This window comes from Bidens hawaiensis, unplaced genomic scaffold (assembly GCF_021521415.1).
Source record: "Bidens hawaiensis isolate Kalapana, Puna unplaced genomic scaffold, B.hawaiensis_p1.1 tig00013978_1, whole genome shotgun sequence".
Taxonomy (NCBI): Eukaryota; Viridiplantae; Streptophyta; class Magnoliopsida; order Asterales; family Asteraceae; genus Bidens; species Bidens hawaiensis.
The window spans coordinates 38,432-64,463 of NW_027492195.1; the positions used below are offsets into that span (position 1 = coordinate 38,432).

The 26,032-nt window shown below is 34.2% G+C and overlaps 5 protein-coding genes, 1 non-coding gene and 1 pseudogene across 7 annotated transcripts; 4 read left to right on the forward strand and 3 right to left on the reverse strand.

Annotated features, from left to right (window-relative positions):
• Positions 1 to 925: 925 nt before the first annotated feature.
• LOC143545507 (uncharacterized) lies at positions 926 to 5,521 on the reverse strand. Its single transcript, XM_077037390.1, has 5 exons — positions 5,251 to 5,521; positions 2,446 to 3,382; positions 2,269 to 2,364; positions 1,987 to 2,123; positions 926 to 1,342 (listed from the first exon to the last, which is right to left on the reverse strand). Exons 1-5 carry the CDS (start codon positions 5,493 to 5,495, stop codon positions 1,162 to 1,164), a joined length of 1,596 nt encoding a protein of 531 aa, XP_076893505.1. The 5' UTR covers positions 5,496 to 5,521; the 3' UTR covers positions 926 to 1,161.
• A 3,132-nt stretch (positions 5,522 to 8,653) lies between these two features.
• On the reverse strand, positions 8,654 to 9,524 carry LOC143545478 (fatty acid elongase 3-like). Its single transcript, XM_077037369.1, has one exon. The coding sequence runs from the start codon at positions 9,466 to 9,468 to the stop codon at positions 8,668 to 8,670; it is 801 nt and encodes a 266-aa protein (XP_076893484.1). The 5' UTR covers positions 9,469 to 9,524; the 3' UTR covers positions 8,654 to 8,667.
• A 1,548-nt stretch (positions 9,525 to 11,072) lies between these two features.
• On the forward strand, positions 11,073 to 13,738 carry LOC143545479 (RHOMBOID-like protein 10, chloroplastic). The gene is made up of 9 exons (XM_077037370.1): positions 11,073 to 11,249; positions 12,048 to 12,298; positions 12,368 to 12,422; positions 12,523 to 12,603; positions 12,690 to 12,786; positions 12,878 to 12,945; positions 13,075 to 13,173; positions 13,285 to 13,326; positions 13,414 to 13,738. Exons 1-9 carry the CDS (start codon positions 11,085 to 11,087, stop codon positions 13,558 to 13,560), a joined length of 1,005 nt encoding a protein of 334 aa, XP_076893485.1. The 5' UTR covers positions 11,073 to 11,084; the 3' UTR covers positions 13,561 to 13,738.
• A 370-nt stretch (positions 13,739 to 14,108) lies between these two features.
• On the reverse strand, positions 14,109 to 16,381 carry LOC143545480 (transmembrane emp24 domain-containing protein p24delta3-like). The gene is made up of 4 exons (XM_077037371.1): positions 16,159 to 16,381; positions 14,737 to 14,946; positions 14,577 to 14,653; positions 14,109 to 14,506 (listed from the first exon to the last, which is right to left on the reverse strand). The coding sequence occupies exons 1-4, from the start codon at positions 16,369 to 16,371 to the stop codon at positions 14,362 to 14,364; spliced, it is 645 nt and encodes a 214-aa protein (XP_076893486.1). The 5' UTR covers positions 16,372 to 16,381; the 3' UTR covers positions 14,109 to 14,361.
• Positions 16,382 to 17,627: 1,246 nt separating this feature from the next.
• Positions 17,628 to 18,280, forward strand: LOC143545481 (uncharacterized). Its single transcript, XM_077037372.1, has one exon. The coding sequence runs from the start codon at positions 17,711 to 17,713 to the stop codon at positions 18,158 to 18,160; it is 450 nt and encodes a 149-aa protein (XP_076893487.1). The 5' UTR covers positions 17,628 to 17,710; the 3' UTR covers positions 18,161 to 18,280.
• A 4,123-nt stretch (positions 18,281 to 22,403) lies between these two features.
• LOC143545482 (ankyrin repeat domain-containing protein 2B-like) lies at positions 22,404 to 25,325 on the forward strand (annotated as a pseudogene). The gene is made up of 6 exons (XR_013137429.1): positions 22,404 to 22,481; positions 22,594 to 22,798; positions 23,580 to 23,897; positions 24,088 to 24,182; positions 24,822 to 24,961; positions 25,033 to 25,325. The product of XR_013137429.1 is annotated as an ankyrin repeat domain-containing protein 2B-like (transcript).
• A 362-nt stretch (positions 25,326 to 25,687) lies between these two features.
• On the forward strand, positions 25,688 to 25,761 carry TRNAI-AAU (transfer RNA isoleucine (anticodon AAU)). The gene has a single exon. It is a non-coding gene; the product is annotated as a tRNA-Ile (tRNA).
• Positions 25,762 to 26,032: the final 271 nt, after the last annotated feature.

The following is a 26,032-nucleotide window of genomic DNA, read 5'->3' on the forward strand; positions in this document are numbered from 1 at the left end:
TACACTTAATTGAAAAACTTAATATCATCCGGTTAAGTGACCATGAGTGTTACCCGCATCAAAATATCAGGGAGTATGCATGTAATTTTTCAAAGTTAAATTACCACGAGGGACCAAACGTGAAATCCATGCAAACCACAATGAACATCCGTGTCATTAGCTCTATAAAGATTTTTTTAAATCTTCTGCCTAGTGTTTAATATAGTGTCTTTTACTAGCATTTGATTTAGGTTTCAGCGTTGGATGTTGTACTTGTATAAATTGTAGTCTTGTTGTTCAATGAAATTCAAGTTTATCATAACATTTATAGTAGTAACGATTATTTCGTACTGAATGCATATGGTGAAGTACGATAAATCTTTTTAATCGTTTATAATGAAGTATGACAAATCCTTTTTGCAGTTTATTTTAGTGAAGTATGATAAGGTGACTTATCGGCAAGTTGTGTAGGAGAACGCTTTTTGTGTGATTTTCTCGCAATTCACAGGCTGAAGATGAACCCAATTTTGCTAAGCAGTTAATGCAAAATACCGAACACTTTATTTATAAAATATGTTATTGCGGTTTTATGAATATTATATCAGTGTTGTTTGACTATTATTTAAATTTATGTGCTGAATGACTTTTTTTATTTAAATTTCAGCTTATTTAAAATTTTATGTTTTATTTTAGCAGTCTGCAGACGTTAAAACCAAACAGTCTTTTTCTTGTAGACTGCAGAGGTTTGGTCCACCTCTTTTGCTACAGATGTCTGCAGATGTGGTTCGCAGACTGCAGACATTTTACCTCTTAAAAAACAAACATCACCTAAACCTTTATAACCTATTAAAAACCGTTACTACGTGCGTCATGAATGTCTTGTCGGTAACAACACTCATGTTTTAATCGTGACTACAAAGAATACGGGACAAGACGATTGGTTGATACTTCACTAGAAAATCAAATCATATTAGCAAACAACTAACTGACAAAACACATAATGTTCAAAAACAAACAGTCACTCTTTGTTACAATAAATTCAACTTCAACATCAAAACTATGTTGCATTCTTTTCTCTCTGTGTCCAAAGTAGAGGATGCTACCTTGTTTTTTGGGATAAATTCTGTACAGAAGCTTGCAATGGCTGCTTTTGTTTACAACAAATGAATACAATTTAGCGGACTATTCTCTCTTGCCTTCTGCATCATCTTCATCATCATCTAAGTCAAAGTCATCTGTGTTATGACCGTTTTTCTCTCGCCTTTCCTGCTTGACTAAGCTGATGTCGCCTTTGGGGGATCCGCTGTTAAGTGCTTCGGTTTCTTCATCAGAATCTTCATCTCTCTCTTCTGAATATGCGTACCTGTTTCATAGTGTGTAAGCAATGTTTTCAGAACCTGACCGGACCGATAGGATCACGAACCAGATACATAATCGGTCCGCTTGATTCTATTTGAGCCGCCTCCATTTGAACCAGCTGGTTAGCGGTCAGACCATATTTTAAATTTTCTTACTCTTCAACTTATTTTTGTTAACTTAAGGCTCTATATTTCATTAATGCTTGCAAATCCATACCAAAAGATACATAATTTCATATTTTGATGTAAATTAGTTATATATTTTCAAAGTTTTCAAATTATTTATGACGTCATCCTACCTGTGTACTGGTAGATGATAGGTCTGGTTATAAAAACATTGTGTGCAAGTCAAAAATCGGTCAAACTGCGCTTGTCTATCTATTTGAGTTTTGAGAAACTATTATATCAGTATTATTGAAAGTACTCTTCTATTTAAAGTAACCGTATTGTATCTTTTAGATAAACGACTTAAGACAATGAAAGCAATTAAACACATGTTAATGACACATGTTCAACAAACTTGACACATTTTAACATTTCATTTTTAGCTACTGTTTACTTTATATCTCACTGTTTAACAATCAAATTGACCAATTAAAAATAACTGGGCTACGTTTATCATTTTCCAAATAATAATAACTCAACTTACCTTTGAGAACTCTGTGAAGGGGTCCACAAATAGCAGATGACACAAAGCAAAGCAAATGCAAGAATATCCCAGAATGAGGTGATAATCCACCCACTCTGCCACCTCTCATTGAAAGGATCCGTTGCTTTGAAATACACCTGCATGAAGAAACCACTTATATTTGAAACTTTTCATCTTATAAGTATTGCAAATAGTATATACTAAATCTAACAATAAAAGAGCTGATTTAGCTCCTAGAAGTGTTTAAATGTATATAAATTAAAGCATATATGAAATGCATACCTCATATCCAATCCAAACAACCGAAAGAACAACTGTGATTAATAATGCATTTGAAAACTTCCTGTAAGTAGCCAACTTAACAGAACTCCTTTTTGCCTGCACAAATCAAACCTTAATATTAATATTTAATTCACTGTATTAAGACAGTTGAAATGATGTAATAGATCAAAGCTTAACCTGCAGCTGTGTAAGTGTCTTTGAAAGAGAAGTAAAAATCCACATGATCAAAAATGCATCCAACAATGCATTAGGAAGTACAAGAATAACCCTTGCTCTTCCTGCTATGTCACTTATGGTCCCTACATTCTCAGTAATGTTCAACAGTTCGGTTGATAAAAAGTAAGTTACTCCAATAAGCATAACTTTTGTAGTAAGTCCACCAAGTGTAGGATGCACGACACCATAACCCATAGATACACACAATATAAGTAACCGTGAAACAGTTTTCCTTACAGCTCCAACAGTCACAACCCATGTTGTAACTGCAACGGGCCTTACTCCCGTGTTGTTAAAATATGCATAGTCAAAATACCAAAGTATCATTTCAAACAACCCGATAGCAACTACAAAACTTATGCAATGTTGAAGCTGCAAAATATCATCCCAAAACTTCACATATTGTGAAAACCAAGCAATACAAAGCAGTGCGTATGCAATCGACATAATTACATAAAACTTCTTTAAAGGGGCCATTCTTCCAGGTAAGTAACCATCAGGGTTCTTCCATACAGTTTGCCCGCTCAAAGTCATCTCTTTGAGGTTTGGATCACATGATATGAAGAACAAATTGTACATCCCTGTTTTCGCGATGTAAGCCTCTGTGGATTTTAACTGCGCAGTTAAAGATTTTCCACGAAAATAGACATTGACAGTGACAGGCCAGTTAGGATCCCTTGCAGAAGGTATTCTAATAACTTCACCTTGTTTACAACCTTCCACTTTAGCTAAATCAGGGGTGCAACAAATGGATCTCTGCCCCCCATAAGGGGACCCGCCAATGTTATCACGGTCAGCAGCCTCGAAAATGATAACTTGTACTAATCCAGTGCGCCGTTCTGTTTTCGAATATTTAGATGCGGCTGCTTCAGTCCTCCTAAATGTGATGTTCTGAAACCTACACATGTTTGCAATTACACAGAAACAGATATTTAAAGGGTTGTAACACATAAAAATGTCTTGTGAGCAAAATAAACAGCTTCGGCCTTTACAAAGTTAAACTCAAGCTTAGTGACCTTAATCTATCAGTAACTTAATTTTGTCTTTCAGATTAGATATATTTCTATATGAATGTTTTGAAACTCTCTTCAGATAGTTTAAGCTTCAAACATCCCAAATCATAAGAGAACAATGATCATATGCTTTAGGTTCAAAATCTGACATTATTTTCTTTGCACTAATCTATAAAGTAGATAGATTTACTTAAAAGGATCTAAGAAAGCTGCAAGTCTGCAACTATGGACTAGAAAAAAAACAATACACTTTTAATACTATTACACTCTCCATCTACACTACCGGTAGCGTAGGGGTGGCAATCTTGACCCAATCCCTTTCAAATGAGTCAATTTGAGTTGTTTTAAAAGTTAAATGAGTTGGTTTGGGTAAAAGGTTTTAAATAAATGGGTCAAAATGAGTAATTTGAAATTCCATCCTTTTATTTTCGAGTCAAAATGGGTCGACAAGTTCAAAGAAATGGGTCGATGTGGGTTAGTGTCCTAAGGAAATGTGACAGGTTTCGGATCGGAACGGGTTTTCGTACAAGACAGGTTTCGGCACGAAACGGGTTTCAGATCGGAACGGGTTCGGTTCAGGTTTCAAGTCAATACGAGTTTTCACCCGTGACGTGTTGGGTTTTGGTTTCTTTTTGGTCGATTCCGGACTCGTTTTTGTTCGTTTTTTCAGTTTTATTTTTGTTCGGTTTGAATTCTTTTAGTTTTGTTTTGATTGATTTTTCGATTTCGATTGATGTGGTCCGGTTTTGGCTTTTTGTTTCATTTTCGTCGATTCTTTCGATTTCGGTTCGATTTTAGATGGTTTTTTTTTGTTTTTTTATTTATAAAACGAGGAGAACGTATGAAACATTTCAGTGCTTTTACTTTTTTTTGTTTATGATTTATATTTTGAGTTATAATTTTTTTATTATTATTTTTGAATATTTTTTTGAGGGTTTTTGATCTTAATAGAAAACCCCTAATAAAAATTCAAAAAAAATAATTAAAAAAATCATAACTTAAAATATAAGTAAAAAACGAAAAATCTTAAAAAACTAAAATGTTTCCGCCGTTATTCTCGTTCACAAAAAAAAAAAAAAAAACCCGGTTTGACTCTAACTTATTTTGACCCAAACCAAAACAACCCTTTTTTTAATTGACTCGTTTTGACCCAAACTCATTTTGACTCATACTCGTTTTGACCCATGACTCATTTCAACCCATGACTCGTTCGACCCAACCCAACCCATTTGCCACCTCTACGGTAGCACCACATAAGTTTGCATTAACACTATTCAAAAACCAGTACAATATAGATTTCACATTCTCAAAGGATCACATCATTCTGAATAGGTCAAAGTAGCTAACTTTAAGCAACTTGAATTCAAATTTCAGCGCGATGTATAGTGTATACTAAAAGTGTGCGGAACCAACATGTAATTAAACAATGAAAACCAAATACAAGAAGAAAGAACAATCCAAATTATAAGAGATCAATGATCATATGAGAAACTATTATTTTGCACTGATCTACAAAACAGATAGTAATAATTAAAGGATCTAAGAGAGGTGCAACCATGGACTGACTAGAAAAGACAATTTATTAGGTCATTTTATCAATATAAGAATATCATACTCCCCTGTGCTAATCCTAGTTAATATTAAGCTAATTAAATTAAAATTCAGTGTAATAAGTATATACAAAAAGTACATGTAATTAAACAATGAAAACATAAGTGACACCAGATCTGGATGTGTTGTAACAATTAATTACCCGATAAAGGAACGGCCGTCATTGGCGGTGGCGGAGGGAGAATGGTGAGGAAGCGGAGTAGTGGCGCGAGATGCGGCGAGACCTTCGCTGCCGCCGGAGACAAGGTAAGCGTTTCCGACTTCTCGGAAGGGATCTCGATCGTACACGTGGACGGAGGCGTCGGTGGAGTGAATGAATAATAATAATAATAATAAAGATAGTGAAATGGTAGTGAACCAGATATTTGAAATGCGTGCGGGATTCATGGAAGTGTGGAGAGAGGAATACGGGATCGAGAGATTTGGTCGGAGATGTATGTGCGTGTGATATGGTGGGTGGATGGGGTTGGAGTGAAAACGAAGCTATAACAGCAATGAGTGTTAAAGAGTAGGAGTCGACGGTGGTTTGACAAGGAAGTATGGGCTAGATTGGCTACTTGACAAGGTTAACCCGAACCCGTAGTAACACCATGCTTGAAAGCTTTCCTGTTACGGGTGTAAACAGGCCGAGTCGTCATAACTTAATCTAGATCAGCTTCACAACTTAATTTGAACAGAGTCTAAACAAGCTCGAGCTTTTATTGAGGACTTACTTGTTTAATAAACGGTTTCAAGCCCATAACTAATGTTTTGTCTTTAAATTTGTTATCTTTCTTTATTTACGCACTAGGTTAGTTACCCGTGTATCACACGGGTTAGAATAAGTAAATTTTTTTAATAATAACATAATTTGAACTACAAAAAAAAAATGTATCACGTATATAAAGATATATTATTATACATTAAAAAAATTACGCATTACGTAATTTGGAAATAAAAAATTGTTAGAAAATTCATAAATCATAAATTATTTCTTTGTTATTTTCTATATCAAAACTTAGTTGTAAATGGCAACTTTTTTAAATCAACACGTGGACCAAAACTCATTCCAATCTTAAACTGTTTTGACATGAACAATGTTTGATACTTTAATCGCTTAAAGAAACACACCCGTTTCGTATTGGTTACTTATAAAAATCGAATATTAATAACTAATGCAATACATTTTATATTAAACAAATTAACATATTTATGATGGTATTGATTTTTATAAATTAGAATGGAATTATTAAAAATTGAAAATGAAATATTAAAAAGATAAATGTAGTTAATATGAGAGAGACGAGGGAAAATTTTGTAAGGATCAATATAGTCAATATGAGAGAAATGAGGGAAAACTATTGAACTAAAATCGCAGAATTCGAGAAACCATAGAGACAAAAAGCATAGTTCACTCAATAATAATAGATTGAAAAGAAAAAAAAAGAATAAAATATAAAACTATTAATAAGAAAAAGAAATGTATGTTTAACATGAGAAATGGGAAAATTTTGTAAGGATCACTCATGTGTAATGGTATATAACATTAAGACCCATGTAAAACACGAGTTAGAATAAATAAATTTGCTTAGATAATAACAAATGTAAATATGTTCAAATGATATAAAGATATAATATATGATAGAATCTATATATCATATATTAAGAACTTTAGAAAATAATTGATTAAAAAAGAAAACAAAAGTTAAATATAAAAGTATTAATAAAAAAATAAATGTATTTATCAAGAGAGAGAGAGGTGAGAAAATTTTATAAGTACTATCTTGTGTAATGACATGTGACATTAAAAACATTTATTTATTATATAGTATAGATAATCATAAGTCAAAATTGGTCTCTTTCGCTTTCAAATTGAAGTGTTTCATATTAACAAAATCAATAATAATAAGATAAGGTAGAAAGTGTTTTCTCTAATAACAATAATTGTTCTCAATGAAACTCAAAGTGTTAATTAAGTCTATGAAATCAGACCAGATGATTTTTTTTATACAGGCATCGAATCAACATAATAATTGGGGTGAAACGTCGCATTTCATAAATAGCTATGGTATGAGGTGTAGCCACTGCAATGTGCGTTTACAATTGTCGTAAGAAACCATATGGTCGCACAACTTCAATCAATCCAAGTTGTTAGTGCTTGGTCTGTTGCTACAAATAATCATTGCAACTGACAATTGAGTCATAGAAGATGTGCAACTGTCATTGATCATATGTAACCGCTATTGAACAGCTTTTATTGTCGTTAATCGATTGCAAATTTAATTAAACCATTGCTATTGTTTTGCTAGTGTTGATTTGTTCTAATTGATCATCAGTTTCCATGATATTTACCACTAACCAAGCCAATCCAATGCAATTTCTGAGAGTAGCCCTTGAACCATGTAAGTTGCCCCAATACCTACCAAGGGGCGATGACTGTTGGAGCTATAAAGAGGCCAATTTGACTGTTGGACCAATGTGTTTTGTGTTTTCTCATTTAGTTTATAAGTAAATCCGATTACCCAAAATAGCTTGATGACACTAAAATCGTCAACATTTTCGCAACTGTTACAAAAAAAAAAAGTTTGATTAGTCTGGTTATTGGGAAAGGTGTCCTCGGTTGATTTGGTTACGATTAATAAATCCACACTAAAAATTGGTGATATATAAAGGAGTGTTGACAAGAAATTTATAGTTATACTTGATGAATCATGTCCCAACTTAAATGTAGATCAAGCCTAACTGTTTCTTCTTAACGTAGCATGCCCACAAGAAAATCTAATACATTATTTTTGTTTATTTTTAGTTTTTATCTCTGAATCGAAGAGATGCCAGGCGGAGTAGTAATAAATCAATAGAATATAAAAAGAGAAAGTAGCTTTATTAAGATGTTGTTGCCTTGTTGGTTACTTCAGTGTGTACCTAATCTAATTGTTTTGGAAAAAATATAGATTAAATATGCATCTATTTTCTAAAGTATTAACTTATTTCGTTTATATATTTTTATTAAAAATCTTTTGTAATTCCATATTTCTCTCATAAAAATATGGCATACTAACCCGTTCAAACCGGGTGTGTTTTAATGACCCCCCCCCCCCAAACACACCCACACCCACCATCTCCCACGTGGGGAAACTCTTGATCCGTGACCGTCAATGGTTGTAGTCTAGGAGGAAGAGAGGCATTCATTTGCATCGCTCATGTTAATACTGGAGCCAGCTAATTGGATATTCGCCCATAACCTTTTCAAATCTCTTGACGGTGCTCAAAAGACTTATCACATGTAGTTCAACCAGAAAAGGACCACTTATTACCAATTAGACGGCCATAACCGTTCATTGAGTTTTTGGGCTATACGGCTATACGCCAAGAGATCATAAATTTAGTTCACTTGCAGCATCAATACCAAAAGAGAGCAATAAGTGACCAAGTCACAAAAATTTCAGTACCATCAAACATATCCTAAATCATAACCAAAGGCATAAAATAGAAAAGCAATCATGAAAATTTTATTAATACCTTAACTCTTTTCTGTGGTGTACATTATTTTGTACAACAACTCTTGTTGTCTAAGTTACAATCAGAATCCTTTCTCCTTATTCTTTTTAGCATAATTCTTAAAATGAAAGTTAACAAAAAGAGCCAAAAGAGAAGCATTAAAAACGGCATTAAAGCACCAACCCCCAAACCCGGAGCAACCCGACCCGGTAAAATGGTAATACAGCATCAAACCCGACACCAAGAAGCTAAACACAAACTGAACAATCTGACAGTTAGTGACCAACACCTTCCACCAGGGCCTCCACCCAAGCGCACACAACAAATAATAAGCGTACATTAGCACATGAATAGAGGCATTGGTAACAAGCGCCACAGGTAACAAAGACTGCGAAGTAGACAACCAGAAATAGCACATGACCACCACTACAGAGTGATGGTACACGTGGAGGAACGACAGCCGTCGGCTACTCCCACTCAAAATGATCAAAAGGGTGTCGATGAATTCGATGAGTTTGGAGAAGTAGAAGACGTGGGCCCAGAAGAAGACAGGGCCACGTGGAGGGGTGGGGTTAGGGAAGCAGAAGATCCAACGGTGGGTGGGCATTTGGGAGATGGTGGCAAGAGAGCATCCGACGGCCATGGTTAAAGAGAGGGTTAAGAGGATGAGGTTGTGGAGGGCTGAGATGAGGCGGAGGATGATGGGTGTGATGGTGGGGATGGTGACGTGGCGGAGGGTGAAGGTGAGTGAGAGGTAGGTGAAGAGAGTGGTGGTGAGGAAGAGAGGTGAGGCACCCCATGTGTGGTTGGGCTTCCACTCGAAGGTGGTGATTGTTGGGTGGGTGACTAGGTAGTAGTGGAGTTTGGAGTGGAAGGTGTCCATCACGCGCCGCCCTGGGTGAAGGATTAAGCGGTGGTGGTTAGTTGAGTGGAAGGAAAGAGGATGCTTCGGTGTTGACGTTTTAAGTTATATACCTACTCACCATACCGGACTGAAAAATTATTATCTTGGTTATAATTTATATAAGTTTATTTTTATAATAATCACGATTATTTTTTCTTTGAACGGCTAATTTAAATTAGTAATTACTAATGCCAACTGGCCTATCGAATTTCTTGAGTACCACTTAAAATAGGGTTGTTTGATGATTTTCAATTTTAATAAGTACATATTACTTTGTACATATTACTTTGTAGAAATCAATTTTAATAAGTACATATTACTTTGTACATATTACACTTGAGTATGGTAATCAATTACCAAAAACCTACATATTTACTAGCTTAGATGTTTTTAATATATGTTGAATATTGTAATGGCTAAAAGTGGTAGAGTTAATAGTTTATACTGGATATTACAGATTGTAAATACATTTTGAACAAAAATGTCGTCTTTATTTTAATGAGGGTTAAATAATTAAGAAAAAACGAATACATTTATATAATAATATTTTATTGTAAAATAGTTAAAAGAAAATATATGCATTAAATTAAATGTGACATTAAAGTATGTAACCTATAACAATTTACAATTTTTATGATGACTTGCATTACCATAATATTATAAATATGAAAATACTGTACATGTCATTAGAACTTATAACTACTTACCTTGAACTCAATTGGTAAGACTCCACTAATTTAGTTTCGAGGCCAGAGGAAATTAGGTTTGATTTACAATTGTGATAATATTTGAATGAGTTTATCTTCTGGGATAGCAGATGGATAATTAGGTTTGATTTACGATTGTGATAATATTTGAATGAGTTTATCTTCTGGGATAGCAGATGGATAATTAGGTTTGATTTACAATTGTGATAATATTTGAATGAGTTTATCTTCTGGGATAGCAGATGGATACCTAGTGCTAATAACCTTTTTAGAAACAGGCAATAATCAGTTCGAACCCGAGTTTGACTACGATGCTTTATCGCGCATGAATGCAGCCAACGCGCTACATGCCTAAAAAGTAAAAAGAGTTAACGATGTGTTCCTGAGTTCATTTATAAAAAGAAAGTTTTCTCATCTTCTATTTTCTTTTGACATCTCTTCTTTCTCTTTAGTTTTTTTTCCTTTCAAATCTTTCCAATTTGAAAAGATACAAATTCTTTTATTTTACTCTTATCTCCTCTCCTTTTCTTTTCTTTAATGAAACTCAGAAACACCCCTTTTATGTTTTCATTCATTTTCCTTTTTAAATAAAACTCGAGAACGCAATAATTTTTTTACATCCCTTATTTCTTTCCTCTTCTTCCTCATTTAAACGAAACTCGGAAAACACAGCGTAAATGTTTTACAAATCAGTTCATGTGGATCCATATAAAAATGACAGTAAAAAAATTTAATAATAATAATAAATAAATCTAGAACCATAAAAAGGAGGTTTGAGTACTGGTTAAGAACTCCCCGAGTTTTCACCGTCGTCGGTAGTATAATATTTCACCGGAGTGTTAAATTTCAAAACCTGTAATCAGACAAACGAAATCTTATTCCACAGCGATGGTCGGTTCATTTGCACCTCAACCGCCGGAGTTCTCCGTTTCCGGCCACAAACCTTTCCATCTCATCACCAACGCCGCCGCCCTCCGCCTTGGCCATCTCCTCCGCCACAGTTTCGTCACCAATCGCCACCGATTCCGGTCGATTATCCAGTCACCTTTACAGGCAAATTAACCTTTTCCTCTCTTCGTATTTGATTAATTAGAGAACCGGTTCATCTACTTTCATGAATATTAAATGAATTTGTGCTTTCTAGGGTTCCAAATCGATAGAAACTGAATTTTACCTGACACCATATTTTGGCAGGTGTTTCAGTTATTGTAATCAGTGTTATGCAAATTGAATAATCTGTCACAAATTGATGTAGAACATTTAATCTGAATAATGTAGCTGTTTTTGTTCGTTGGTAATGTGATTATTATTTTTATGAGGAATTGGGGATTTTATACTCAGCTGAATGTCTGAATCAATAAGACTATAAGACTATAGTTAAATTAATAAATAATAGATGAGCCTAGCCCAAGCTGAGCTCAAGTTTGAAAGACTACTCACGAGCCAAGCTCGAGCGCAACCCCTCTTAAGTTATAACTTACTTGAGCTCGAGACTTAACGAGCTCGGGCTCGGCTTGGCTTGTTTACATCTCTATTACTATGGACTAATTTGGGTTGAGTTCTATCCCAAACAGGTCTAAAATAAAAACAAATTAGCCAAAATGCAAAAAACGGGTGAAATGGGTTGAAAGTAAGCCAAAGTTCATTTTGAAAGCACAAAACCTCCAAAGGGGTTTTATTCAAAGATTTAGAGTATATATATAATATCATTGCTCTTTCATTTGCAAAAAACGCCTTGATTTAACCAGTGTCCGTTTTGAGCTAGTAAGCGAACCCAAAATTATTAGCACCATGATTTATTCTCTTGTGATTATAAAAAGTTACACCAATTTGACGTTTCTTGTGAAATAGATTCCTCATCTACATGTTCTTCATTTAAATGTTGTGCCTCATGAAGGATCACACCAATTTAAATGGTTTAATCTTGGTCAACTGCCTCATGATGTGTGGGCCACCACTTTCTCTAGATGCTTATTGTTATTTAGTGGAGAAGGAAACAAAACCAACTTTGGAGACCAAGAAAATGCATACTTAAAGGCTTCCGCAAGAGGCCCGGTTAATAACAGGAGATTAACAAATATGTTACTTGCCATTAATGTATTGTAAGTACATACCTTTATTACATTTCAATATCGGAGAAAAGTATTCAAATCGGTAGTTTTTATTTTCAGGGTATATGTTGCACAAATAGCATCACGAGGGCAGGTGTTAATGTGGGGAGCAAAGGTTAGATCTTTCAAATAATATTTGATTGTTGATTATAGGTGGTTTATATAATACTATGTTATGAAACTTTTGTAACTTATAGATAAATATTTGTTGTTAGATTAATAGTTTGATTGACAAAGGGCAGCTGTGGAGGCTGGTCACGTCTGCCTTTCTACATGCAAATGTCGGGCACCTTATGGTCAGGTTTGAGTTTTTCTATCAAGTATTTTATTTTCAATGATATATAATTTTAAATACAACTAAATAAATTTTACCTTATTTCAGATTAATTGTTATTCTTTAAACTCCATTGGTCCGACCATGGAGCATTTGAGTGGGCCAAGAAGATTCCTTGCGATATATTTGACCTCTGCAGTCACAAGTGATAACCTTAATCTGTTATGTATATATTATTATTGTACGTATATATAATTTAACATTATATGTATATATCTGGTGTTTTATAACTATAGGTTCTACAATGAGTTATTGGTTCAGTAAAGCACCAGCAGTTGGCGCTTCTGGGGCAATTTTCGGATTGGTCAGGTTTTAACTGTTAAATCAACATGTGTTTTAATGTCTATATTATACTAATGATTATATTTGCAGCCGATATCTTTATTTTATTTTATTTTCTCATAATTGTATTACAAGTTTAGTTATGTATCAGGTTGGATCTTTTGCCATTTTTGTGTTGAGACACAACAAGATGGTTAAAGGTGGCGTTGGAGACTTGAATCATGTTGCTCGTGTGATCGCCTTAAATATGGTACAAATCTCTACCTTTTGTGTTTGACTTTGAAGATCATATTATTTGATAGAATGTGATCTTATATTGATTAAATTTTTTAACCTATATTCATAATTCATCCTCTTGCAGGCTATCGGGCTGTTATCACAGGGTATTGACAACTGGGGACATGTGAGTCTTTTATCGCTTTATTAAACAATAACATAACTTATTTGGTTTTCTGTCATTAACAAATATAATCATTGATTGGATTCACAGCTTGGAGGGTTAATAGGTGGGGTTGCTACATCGTGGCTTATTGGGCCCGCATGGGAGTTGAAGTCAACAACTCGTCTTGGAAGAAAAGTACTTGTTGATAAAGCACCTATATTCTCTCTTCCAGGCACGAAACGAGCATCTCAGTAATTAATCAAGACAGATCATTTTGGCACATTATTTGCACGTACTACAAACTATCTTTATGTATTTATCCAATTAAACAACGGTATAGTTCATCTTTACGGATCGTGTTGGGAGTTTTATTCGTGTACTAAATATTAACTTGATGTTTTTGTATAGTCCAATGTAAGGATGTTGCATTCATAGTTCATACTAAACAAAAGATTCGACTTTTATGTCAATTCAGCCCGTCTTTTTCCTGCGGCTTAATTATTATTTTTTATTTATTGTTTAAGAAATGAAGTAAAAACCTATCAATCCACTTTTGTTTGTTTGGTGTAGCTGATTTTTGTATTTTTTTTCAACATCATTAGTTTGTATTAAATGTTTTAAAATGATAAAAAGAGTTCATGGATATAATACATATTAGTAACTACATATTCCAAAAATAAATAATAAAGGTTGAACAAGTTCGGTATGCACAACTAGTTTCAAGTTCCAAATTGTTCGTATCGTTAAACTGGCCAATTGTCATTATGAAGTGAACAATAGCTGACTTGCTTCGATTGAGGTGGTTTCAATGGTTTATTAACACCCTATTGGCTTATGTAAGCAAAGATTATGAATCTACAGTATCCATTTTAAGAGGAAACAAAGATCATGAGTCTACAATGTATGTGTTAGTCTGTGGGCGGACGACCAGAACATGATGAAATCAAGAACTGTTACTATTATACATTGAAAGAAGTAAAAGAAGGATTCTAATGGTATAAAAAATCTTTGATTTATCATATAATTGACAAAAGAAAAACAAGTGAATACTGATTTCTAGATTAGTTTCTTCTTTTGGAACAAGCGAGTCAAGTACCAAAGTTGTGCAACAGAAGCAGCAATGCAAATGCCTAATGACAATATACTGTACAATGCCACTCTATAATTTGTTGTTTCACTCACATCTCTTATTTCTGCCTCTCTGCATAATCAAACCACAATTCATTATTACAAACAAACAACCGTTTAAATTATTAAAAAAAAACAAGCACCTGCTCTTGAGGTAGAGAAGATTATCATGAATGGCCTCCACAGCTGCTTCAAGCTTTCTCAACTCAAGCTCAACTCCCTATCAAGCAACTCGAACTTTATGCGATTACAAGTATGCAAAATAATATTACAAAAGACTACAAATGTGTTTGTATATCTGACCTCAATCTTTTCTTTTCTTGCAACTGACTCCCAATCTTTAGCTGCAATTCCAGTTCTCCAGTCAATGTTAACACTTAGCGCACCACCTTGGTTAGGGTCATCTGCCCAGAAACACACCAGATACTGCCCGGCCTCACTCGTAGTGAATGCAAATTGACCGTGAGTTGCGTTTTCCTTTTGGTGAAGGATTCTTCCGTAAGGTGACGTCAACTGAAAGTGTAACAAAAATCACCATTTACATAACTAAAGCAAACTTGAAATGTTGTTATGGATCTAATATAGGCATATTTCGCCTGTTTGATTGCAAATTAGTAGGAAAAGCTCATAAGTAAATTAAAGTCAAGTCTTGTCTGAACTACTCTTGTATCATCAAGTTCTTATCATATAGCCCAACCAAATTGTATGACATATTGACATGATTTATAAGACTGATACTGTATTCTTTGAATTTAAACGTATCACGTCCGTCGCTAACATGAAGTTTAATCATGTTGCAGAAGTAGAACATTCACCGGGTAGAGTAGTTGGAGTACAAAATCATAAAGTCAGACAAGCCATCCCTCTAAACTAAAACAATTGCATATTTCCCTATGTCATGCTTGAGAGCATTGTACATTATGCGTTAAAAACTTGAATTTTCATTTTAATTAATTGCTTAAGTCTAGGATATACGTAATTATTTCATTTTTTAATTAATAAATTTCTATAAGTCATCAATATTGGATATATGCATGATTACAAAATATAAACACACCATTTTACGTGATTCACTAAAGTGAAAACCAAAGGGCTTTTAGCCTAGTGATATCAAGATGTGTATACAGTAGTGTTCCTCTCAAGTAGTGTTCCTCTCAAGTGGTTAATAATTTGAGTTCCATGGTGAACATGAATTTAGATTTGGGAGTAAGATTGGTGAGCGTGTGAGTTACCTCTTTCAAAAAGAAGCAGCATAAACCATAGTTCGACCACTAGATTTGTAGGAAAAAAGTATCTATATGCGAGAGACCAACTCTCTAACGACTATACTAACATAAGTCATGCTTAAACGTTTGTGTTTTTTGGTTACTCCTGCATATTCCTTAGGAGTGTTTTAACAATTAAACATGTATACAACAAGTGCTCGCGTTTCACGTATCCCACTAGTCCGGAGTTGGGGCCACTCCTCAAATGAGTCCATGACAAGACAAAACCAGTGGCCCATATCCAACAATTTGACATGTAAAACTACAACAAGATCATGATGATTGACACTCGTCTAAACCCGGCTCTTGTTGTTTTAGAATTCCGATTTGGCCAATATTAATTCCAAATTTGTTAAGACTCGTAATAATTACGAATATTGGATGATTTGATAAGGTTATATGCATGCACATGCATCGCGAAACACATGATATATATATATATAAGAAATTAATTACGTACCTTGGTGGTGATGGAAGGAGTGGGGTGAATATGAACATCGGATATGACAACGTAATCAGCCAAAACGACAACATTGTTATGGATTTCTTCGGTCACACATTTCCTTCCGGATTTGGGTAGATTCAGCCATATGCAATCACCATTTTGGACCAAGATTATTAACATCAACAACAGGATCACCTGCAGCAACACTAACCTAGTTTTCTTCGCCATTGTGTTAATTCGTTTCTTTCAGAAGCTGAGATCGAACAAGTGTCGAGGTTTGGATCTTTCGGAAGTTTTTGTGCGACTTTTCTGCCTTATCAAAATACTACGTGTTTTATTTATTTTATACGAAAAAATAAATAAAAGAAACAAGTTTTTTATAATCAAACTGAGACGGATTTTCATGATAATTTTCCCCTCTATATCTTTATTTATCAATTATCATAAAAAATACATAAATTACGGCTATAGTTCGGTTCTTACCTTTTATCAAAAGGGCCGGCTCAACGAATATGGAGGCCTAAATCAAAATAAAATATTTGGGCCTTTTTAATACAACTGTTAAGAAAAAAAAATTAGTTACTATAAGATTTTAACTCATGGCCTAAATTGTGGTAACAACCAAGCCTACCATAACATCAATACATTACTTTAAACTTATTTTACCCATTATAATATATCTATATATAATGTTTTTCTTGGACTTGAAGACATTAGTTAGATATGGGCTCAAAGTCCTAACTTGTTTCCGCTGATTCACGGGTCAGCCCATTTCACCAAGCATAGTTGGTAGTAGAAAACGCATAAAGTCACCTCATGTGGTTTACATGTGAGGGTACTTAGGATTTTTTTTTTATTTTTTTCTTTGTGTGTGTACAAAATAAAAAAGTAGTTTTAGCTTGTCGACTTTATTTTAAGTGACTTTAGATAAGTTGTTATTCTATATCAGATAGCGGATTAAAGTGACACATCAACAACCTTTTCAAATGACGGTTCACATCATCCAAGTTGTGAATGACATATCCAAGTAGGTGCCCATGCCATCGAAGGTGTGAGATGGCAAATGGAATCCTCTATTCTCAAGTAGAGGGCTATGAAATATGAATAAGAAAATTTTGAAAAATAAGTATGTTAATATAAAAAGCCCTACTAATTAATAAAAATAATAACAAATAAATAATATTAGGATAAAAAAATTCATAAATTAATGAAACTCATAATAATTATAATAACAAATTAAATTTTAATAATAATAATAATAATAATAATCCTAGTCTATTTATTGTATACATCTATTTATAATTTATTTATATTAAACATGCTTCATACTATGATGATGAATATGCAAGTCTTTACCGTTGTAGCAAAATATAAAGTCTAAAAAGTACGTTTATCTTTTCAATTTTTCAACAAAAGTATTGATTATACACTACTTTAAATAAATATAAAAAATATAACATCGACCAATAATTCATTTCAAGATAGCTATAGCCCAGTCCCACACATGTTCTTTCTTTAACTCCACTCACCAAACTGAAAGAACCACTGTTCGATCCTCAGATCCACCATGGAAGCTTTGATCAACCAATTCACTTACCTCTCCGACCAATCTCTCAACGACAAAAACTTCGACCCATCAACCATCCAAGACCTCATGAGACTCTTCGACCTTGAATCATACAAAGCATGGGCTGCAATGGAGCTAGAGTTCGACAACCAAGTCAAAGAAGCCGAGAACTCGATGAACGAAGCCGAAGATGAGCTCAACTCTGCCATGGAAGAGGCTATGGAGGAATTCAGAAGGTTTGAGGAGGAGATGGAGCGTGAATGTGAGAAAGAGATGCAAGGATTGTTGTCGATAAGCGAAAGCGCGAGGAGGCTTGGGAAGACCATGGAGAAAGCGGCGAATATTGCGTCGAATAAGTATGTTGAGGCTGCCATGAATTCGGCTACTGCCTCGATGAGATCGGCCATGAAGAAGGTTTCGAATAAGGGGAAGAAAGTTCATCCGTCTTGAATGTATCTGATGATCGTTGTAACTTGTAAGCGGATTACTGAATCGAGTATTTGTGGTTTATGTTATTGTTGTTGAATTATTGGTATGTCATTTTAAGAAATTGTTGATGATGATGATGATAATGCAAATTGTACAACTTATGTTCGAGAGTGATCAACTTGTGTCGGTGATTTGTTACTTATTTATGGTATAGATTAGTTAAGAACAACTGTTACTTATTTATCTGGTATAGATGAGTTAAGAACAATTGGTTATCAATATTATTAGACCTCAAACAATTATTAATCAGTGGATTGCAATGTAATAAGAGTTTGTTATGACAATGTTATGAGGTTGTACACAAAGTTATATAGATAAGAAGTCTAAGTCGAAACTTGAAGTTTGCATTAACAATGTACGTTTATTAACAAATGTGCAAGTTCTTAACAATCCAAGCCGATATATATTCTTGAAAATTGTTTTTGGAGGGTTGAGGGGAAGATATTGTTTTAAGTTTATCGCGTGCCTGTTTTCTAAACGCTTGTCACACTTGTTTTGTGATGCTTACGGTTCGTGGGGTGTATGGGCTAATAGCCTAATAAGTTATGTTGTATTTAAGAAATTGAATGGTAGAATTAGAACTGAATGGTATATATGTAAACAAGAAGATAAAAAAAATACAGGGATAAACCCTAAAACAACGAAGAAGATTAGATACTACATTGTTGATAACCGATCAATGTTTCTTCTGTCTTGGAGCTTTAGCAGAGACGATGAATGATTAAATAGCCAAAGGGAATAGCACTCCAAACAAAGATAACACATTGCAAGAATGCAAGTCCAAAAGAAGCAAGGCCCATTTGCAAGATAACAAAGAGTGAAAATTAGAAAGAGGGATATTAAATTGGAAGAAACAATTTTAACATTGTACATGGTTAATAGAGTTATAGAGTAACAATTTTTTTTAATGCACCATTGTTGTTTGTTTGCCCGCCCATGATCCTTTTAAACTTGAATGGTACATGAAATGATCTAGATGACACTTACTAAAAACAAAGAAAGCTAGTGAAAGAAAATGAATAAGATAATTTTTAAAAAATAAGCTATCGATTTTTTAAAAAAATCACTACTATTTTTTTTTTTTTAAAAAAAGGTTACATGTAATGAATTAAGTATGCTTTTAGTTTGTGTATGTGCGGTTGTGCATTATAGATTACAATGGGAGTTTTGGTGGGTTGGGATGGTGGTGCGGTGTTAAAATGATGGCGTAGAGCATAGACATGATGGATTTTATAAAAACTGATGAACGGGGTGGGGGGTTGAAGGTGGTTCACGACCATACTACATGCCTCCTTCCCACCTTCGAATAAGCAGTCCCTCAAGCTTCCATCGTGTTCCCACCACAATTAATCTCACTCTCTTCCTTCGGCCTTTGATATTAACAAACATTTTGAGGGCGTGAGAGTTTTACCTTAGTTTTACAAGATTCAATATGCACTTAAAAAAAACTCTTTTTACTTGCAAAATGATGAAACTGCTAGATAAATCAAACAACCAATTATCCCATAATAACTTGACCTTTATAATAATAATAATTCAATAGGTGTAGCTACAGGAGTAAAAAAAACCCGAACCCGGAACTGGACCCGCAATAAAAACCCGGAACCGGTTTTTTTAATACCCGAACCCGTACCCGACCCTTCCCGTAGGGTACGGATAGGGTATGCATTTCGGCACTAAAACCCGAACCGGACCCGATTTGTACCCGGTAATACCCGAAAACCCGAACCGGTTCCATACCCGAAACCAGTTTTTTCCAATACCCGAAACCGGGTATCTCAAATACCCGATGTATACCTGAAAAATAACTTAAAAATACCCGAAAAATACCCCTAAAAAGTGCAACCTTTTAAAAAAGATTCAATCTATGCTCGATACCCCGAAAAAAGCCCAAAAAACCCACAAATAAGGTTTTTTTCAATACCCGAAAATAGGGTATTCAAATACCCGGTTGTATACCCTACCCGAACCCGATGCATAGGGTATGATTTTTAGAGACAATACCCGGACCCGAACCCGACCCGGTTTTTACCAATACCCGATTTTTTAATAACCGATCATACCCGAACCCGGGTATTTAAAGTTCCCGATTTGTGCACCTCTAGGTGTAGCCGTGTAGAAAGAAAAGAAAATTGTGATTGGGCCTATTGAGCCCATGAGGATCCATGTGCAGGGATAGATTGATGTGGCCCACGTTTTCATCTTTACCAACTCAAGTACTCAACAACATATGTCGATCTGACATCACTTTCATCATCACTTCATTCATTCGACGACATGTCTTCTAAGGTATAATAACCTCTCCGTATGTTTTTAGAATCTTATTTATCAATTCCAACTGTTTGATTTGCTAAATTGATTGTTTGATTCTTGAATCTTGTTCTATTGGGTTTAATTTCACTGATGATTTGGATTATTGGGTTTTTGTTAGGTGAATGAGAAGGATGCAGCTGCCAAACCTGACACCGGTATGTCTTTGTTTGTTTGTTTGGTAATTATTATGTTAATGTGATGATTGCATATATTTAGTAGTTAATTACTGTAGAAAGAAAAATGATTGATCGGAATGATAATTTTTTGAATTAAATTAGTTTTCTAATTAAATTGTTTCTGTTTCTTTCTTTAACCACTAGCACTCAATTGACCTAACAAATTCTGCATGATGTGCTGCTTTTAGCCGTACTTGAATGTGTTTAGTTTCGGGTGACCTTTGATTGTAAATTTGATAAGACTTCAAGTTGATGTGGAGGAAAGAAATGGTAAAGATTTGAACTTTAACTAAAACAGGCATAAAGATTAAGTTTTTCTGAAATTGCATCCGTGGGTGATTCCATCTGTCATAAATGAGGTGCAACTTGTGTGGTTAATTATGTAAAAGGCCTTTTTCTTCGCAAGAAAATAACTGTGTTGTTTACCACTAAACAGAAAAGTTCTCCCCATAGTTATTAAAAGCGGGCGCTTTTTGCGCTTAAGCGCATTTAAAGCGCCAGGCGCATTAAGTGCGACTAGCATGCAACAGATATTATATGCGCGGTCTTATTTTCCCAAACCTCCCATGCGTATTAAAGTCTCTTTAATAATCTGTTTCTATTCTCTAGGAGTCCCCTAACACTCCACTATTTAAGGGGTTCCATAATCAAAATATTATATCACACAAAATCATCAAGAACTAAGAATTACAGGTTAATTTTGTTCTTATTTCCCTATTTTCGGATTTCTTTCTTTACTATGCACTTTTTGTTCTTTGTTTCTTATAATCTTATGTAACTTTAATATTGTTTCAGCACTTTCTTTCTTTACTATGCACTTTTTCTATGTTTTGGTTTTTCGTTTTTCTAATTATTATGATGTAGTTGGTACTACATGTTTTGAATTTTGGATTTTGGTTTTTGGTTGTTTTTATAAACTATTTGAAGAATGAATGTATTTGTTCTTCATAAGATGTTCTATTTAAGTTAAATTTTTTGTTTTTTTAATGTGCGTTTTTTTTTTAAATCGGGCGCTTTTTTTGCGCTTATCGCCTGGGCGCTAGACCCAGCCTCAACGCTTTCGAGCGCTTATCACATTTGATAACTATGGTTCTCCCTAAGTTCAAATCAATCATGAGTTTTGTAGTACTATGAATCTATGATCAACATTCACTAGTTTATACCTTAACTTTATGTTGTATTTGTTTTCATATATCGAATTTTTGCCCACCTCTACACGCATATCTTGTAAAGAAAGATGCCCCGGGTTCATAGGTTTTTGTTGTTGGTGTTGTTTATAACTTTGTGTAGGTTTATGGGGCAAATTAATCTATCTAGATTTTAGGTCGTTTATAATGGTTAGCTTTGGTGGTAATGATGTATCAAAATCCAAACAACGTTTTTCAAATATCACCTCCCTATTCCAATTTAACAAGAATCATCAATATAAATGCTCATTGATCTCATAATTTAACACAGTCAAGTGGCTGTATGAGTGTATTCCATGATCATGCCATGACGTATGTTTATTTATGTGGATTATTTCATCTGCTTTCTTCTGGCTTACTATATGAACATTTATAAATGTTCATATAAAAGTTCATTGATCTCAAGATCAATTTATGTACTCTCAACAACGCCTCTTTTAAATGTGTTTTTCCCTAGCAGAAAAAAAAAACCAATCCATCCGTGAAGAAAACTTCCCCGGGATCAAGCTCTTCAGATGCACAACCCCACCTGCTACGCCCTTCATGCCTGGAACTGCGTTTCCCTCAAATCCTTTCGACATGTCATCTATGGCTGGCCTACTTAATGTATACTATGAGTTAAAACATTTTATTTTGATTATGATTATATCAGAAAATTAACTTGTTATCAAATTATAAGAATCCTGTGTGCGGTTTTTTAATCAATGGTGATTTACAGGATCCAAGTATTAAGGAATTAGCAGAGCAAATAGCAAAAGATCCATCATTCAACAAGATGGCGGAGCAACTCCAACAGACTTTTCATGGCGGTGATCACGGTGTCCCTCAGTTTGATACACAGCAATATTTTTCCACCATGCAGCAGGTTATGCAAAACCCTCAACATGTCCATGGCCGAGAGTCTCGGTAATGTCATGATGCAGGTAATATTATTGTTATTGTTGTGATTAGAACAATTTACTTGGATGATCTCTGCGGTTTCGCGCAAATTATAGATTTTCTTTCTATGGTTCATAAAATTACAAGCATAGTCCCCGACCACCTAGTTTGCTTTCAAAAATGGTTTCTGTGTCAGGTGAAATTATTACTTTGATTTTTTATTAATTACACTTTAACCCCTTGACTGTTTTACTCTTAAAAATTACAATAATAATATTTATAAACAACATGGGTTAAATTGTAATTTTTAAAGAGTAAAGTACTAAAGGGTTAAAGTGTAATTAGTATACTAAAGGGTTAAAAGTGTAATTCATATTGTAAGCGAACCAAACGTTCAGAGAATTGTTTGGCAGGAAATTTGTTTGCGTTCGTTTCATAAATAAATGAACATGAAGAAAGAATTCCGTTCGATTAATTAAATCAACGAACATGAACAGCGGTCACGTTTGCTCAATTGTGTTTGTGAACGTTCGGTAGCGTGTCTTGTAAATTCTTAATGAACGAACATGAACAAGGTCTCGTTTGATTCGGTTCGGTTCGTTTACAGCCCCAAGTGTGATTAATAAAAAATGGCAAAATTAGTAATTTTACCCGGGACCATTTATGAAAGTAATCTAGGTGGTTAGGGACGATATCCATAATTTTTGTACCATAGACACGGAATCCATAATTTGGGCCAAACCACAAGGACTATTCTTGTAATTTACTCTTATTTTTATTAAATCGACTTTAAACTTATATTAGCATAATTTCTATTTTGTGCAGGATCCATCAATGTCTCAGACACTTGAGAGTTTATCTAATCCCGCTCGAAAGGATCAGCTTGAAGAACAAATGGCACGTATCAAAGAAGATCCATCTCTGAAACCTATTTTAGAAGAGATAGAATCTGGTGGTCCAACAGCTATGATGAAGTATTGGAATGATCAAGATGTTTTAAAGAAACTTGGTGAAGCCATGGGTCTTGCGGCTACTGAAGATGCTACTGCTTCCACTGGGAATCCAGTTGCAGATGAAGCTGAAGAAGATGCAAATGAGCAAGAATCTATTGTTCATCAGACTGCTAGTGGTGGTGACCTAGAGGTACCGATGCATTGCAAACAATTACCCTTCTTTTCCTTTGCTAGAAACATTGGTTAACTTAATTAAAGTCCTAGTTAATATCTATTTCATTTAAGAATACATGTTATCTTTTGTTATATCCATAAGTTTATAACTAATGATGCTCATGCTAATTATTTAGTGTTGGTTTTATGAATTTGTATATATATAGGGTTTGAAGAAGGCGTTAGTGCGTCCGGTGCTGATAAAGATGAAGAAGATTCAGAAGGAAGGACTGCATTACATTTTGCTTGTGGATATGGTGAGGTAAGATATGATTGTATCATGCAATTAAAGTTTTCTCAATATCTAGTCATATTAGTATATTACAAAAGCTACATCATTACAATATTAATATAATTTATATGCCTAAATCTGCTTAGAAGGTTGTATGCATTGAAAAAATTACACTGAATACATTTCATTTTTAACTAAAACTACAAAAAAAAAAAAAGCATTACATACAATGGTTAAATTACACAAAGTTTGTCACTTGTATATGATGTAACCGAAAAATAAAGTCGTGATATTCTCAAAAAGATACTGGCACGCGTTTTACATCAATCGATAACCATAAAAATGAATAATGATATCGGGACCGATGTTGTTCGGTTCCGTACTGGTATCAGTATACCAAAAAGTATTGTACCTGGTATAGTTTACAACACCAAATGATACTTTGTTTTGAATAGAACCTCGTTTTCAATTAAGTTGCTCGTGTTATTAGAGGAAAGCCTGCACATTTAGTTTTTAAAAGCAACGACTGCAAGTTATTAGAGAAAAATCAAAGGATGAATGAAATTAAAACTAATAAGCATGAGGTGTCAAAATTTGATGGTATTAACGCTATTCATCTGGTTGCATTTTAATATTTTAGCAATAATGTAATTTTTTGATTAATTGTAGGTGAAATGCGCTCAAGTTCTCCTTGAGGCCGGGGCGAAGGTGGATGCATTAGACAAAAACAAGAACACCGCCCTTCATTATGCAGCAGGTTATGGAAGAAAAGAATGTGTTGCACTCCTGCTCGATAATGGTGCAGCAGTGTAAGTAAATCGGTCACTAAATTATTTTATACTTTTGTTTTTATGATTTTAATTTAATTTTATTGATTTAGTACTTTGCAAAACATGGATGGAAAAACGCCTATCGATGTTGCCAAACTGAACAACCAGAGTGATGTACTGAAGTTGCTCGAGAAGGATGCTTTTCTGTAAGCCAGGCGAGTTGAATGTACACTTGCAGAGTAGTGACTAGTGTGTTTGTGTTGAAGAAGTGAGAGTGATATGCTGGGCTTTTTATTGACTGCATTTTGATGTGTTTAGTGAAGTTACATAATTGACGTGTTAGTCAACTTTGTGTGTACTTGGAAGTTATTATTCCATATGTTATGTTAATCTGGTAAGTTAACAGCTTTAAGTGAATTAGATTCATCTTGTTATTGGCTAAATAAATTCTGTATTTTTCATTAATATTAATATTTATATATTCATGAATTTAACATTTATGCAAAGGCTATTCCATTGAACAACTGAGTAGATTTAAGAAGTTGAGGCGTTATTTCCCAACCATTTTTTATCAGCCTAATATTTTTTAGAATGTTACCATGAAATTTTATATATTTTGGATACCCAATAGGCAAAAAAGAAAATCTAAACATAAAACAGGCACAAGCCCCATATAGTTGTATAAAATGTATCTAATGGTTCAAAATATTAAAATTATACATTTAATGAGTATATTAAAGTTTTATAACAAACACTTGACAAGAAGGCCTATTAGCTCAGTTGGTTAGAGCGTCGTGCTAATAACGCGAAGGTCGCAGGTTCGAGACCTGCATGGGCCATTTGAAATACTTTTTATAATTTCTTTGTGGATGATTTTCTGAATATTTTTAAATAAACTCGTAAAAACACTAGAGCCGTGGGCTCAACTTTTTGAGGAATTAATTACAATAGAAGACAAACTTTGTATAAAAACATCATATATGAAATTTTTACTCAAAAACAATTTATAAAAGATGTAGTTTAGGACTTTGGGGGTTACAAGTCATACATTTTTTGTTTTTTATTGCTGAGATTTTCGTAATGGTATTTCAAATTAAATTCATTAATTCT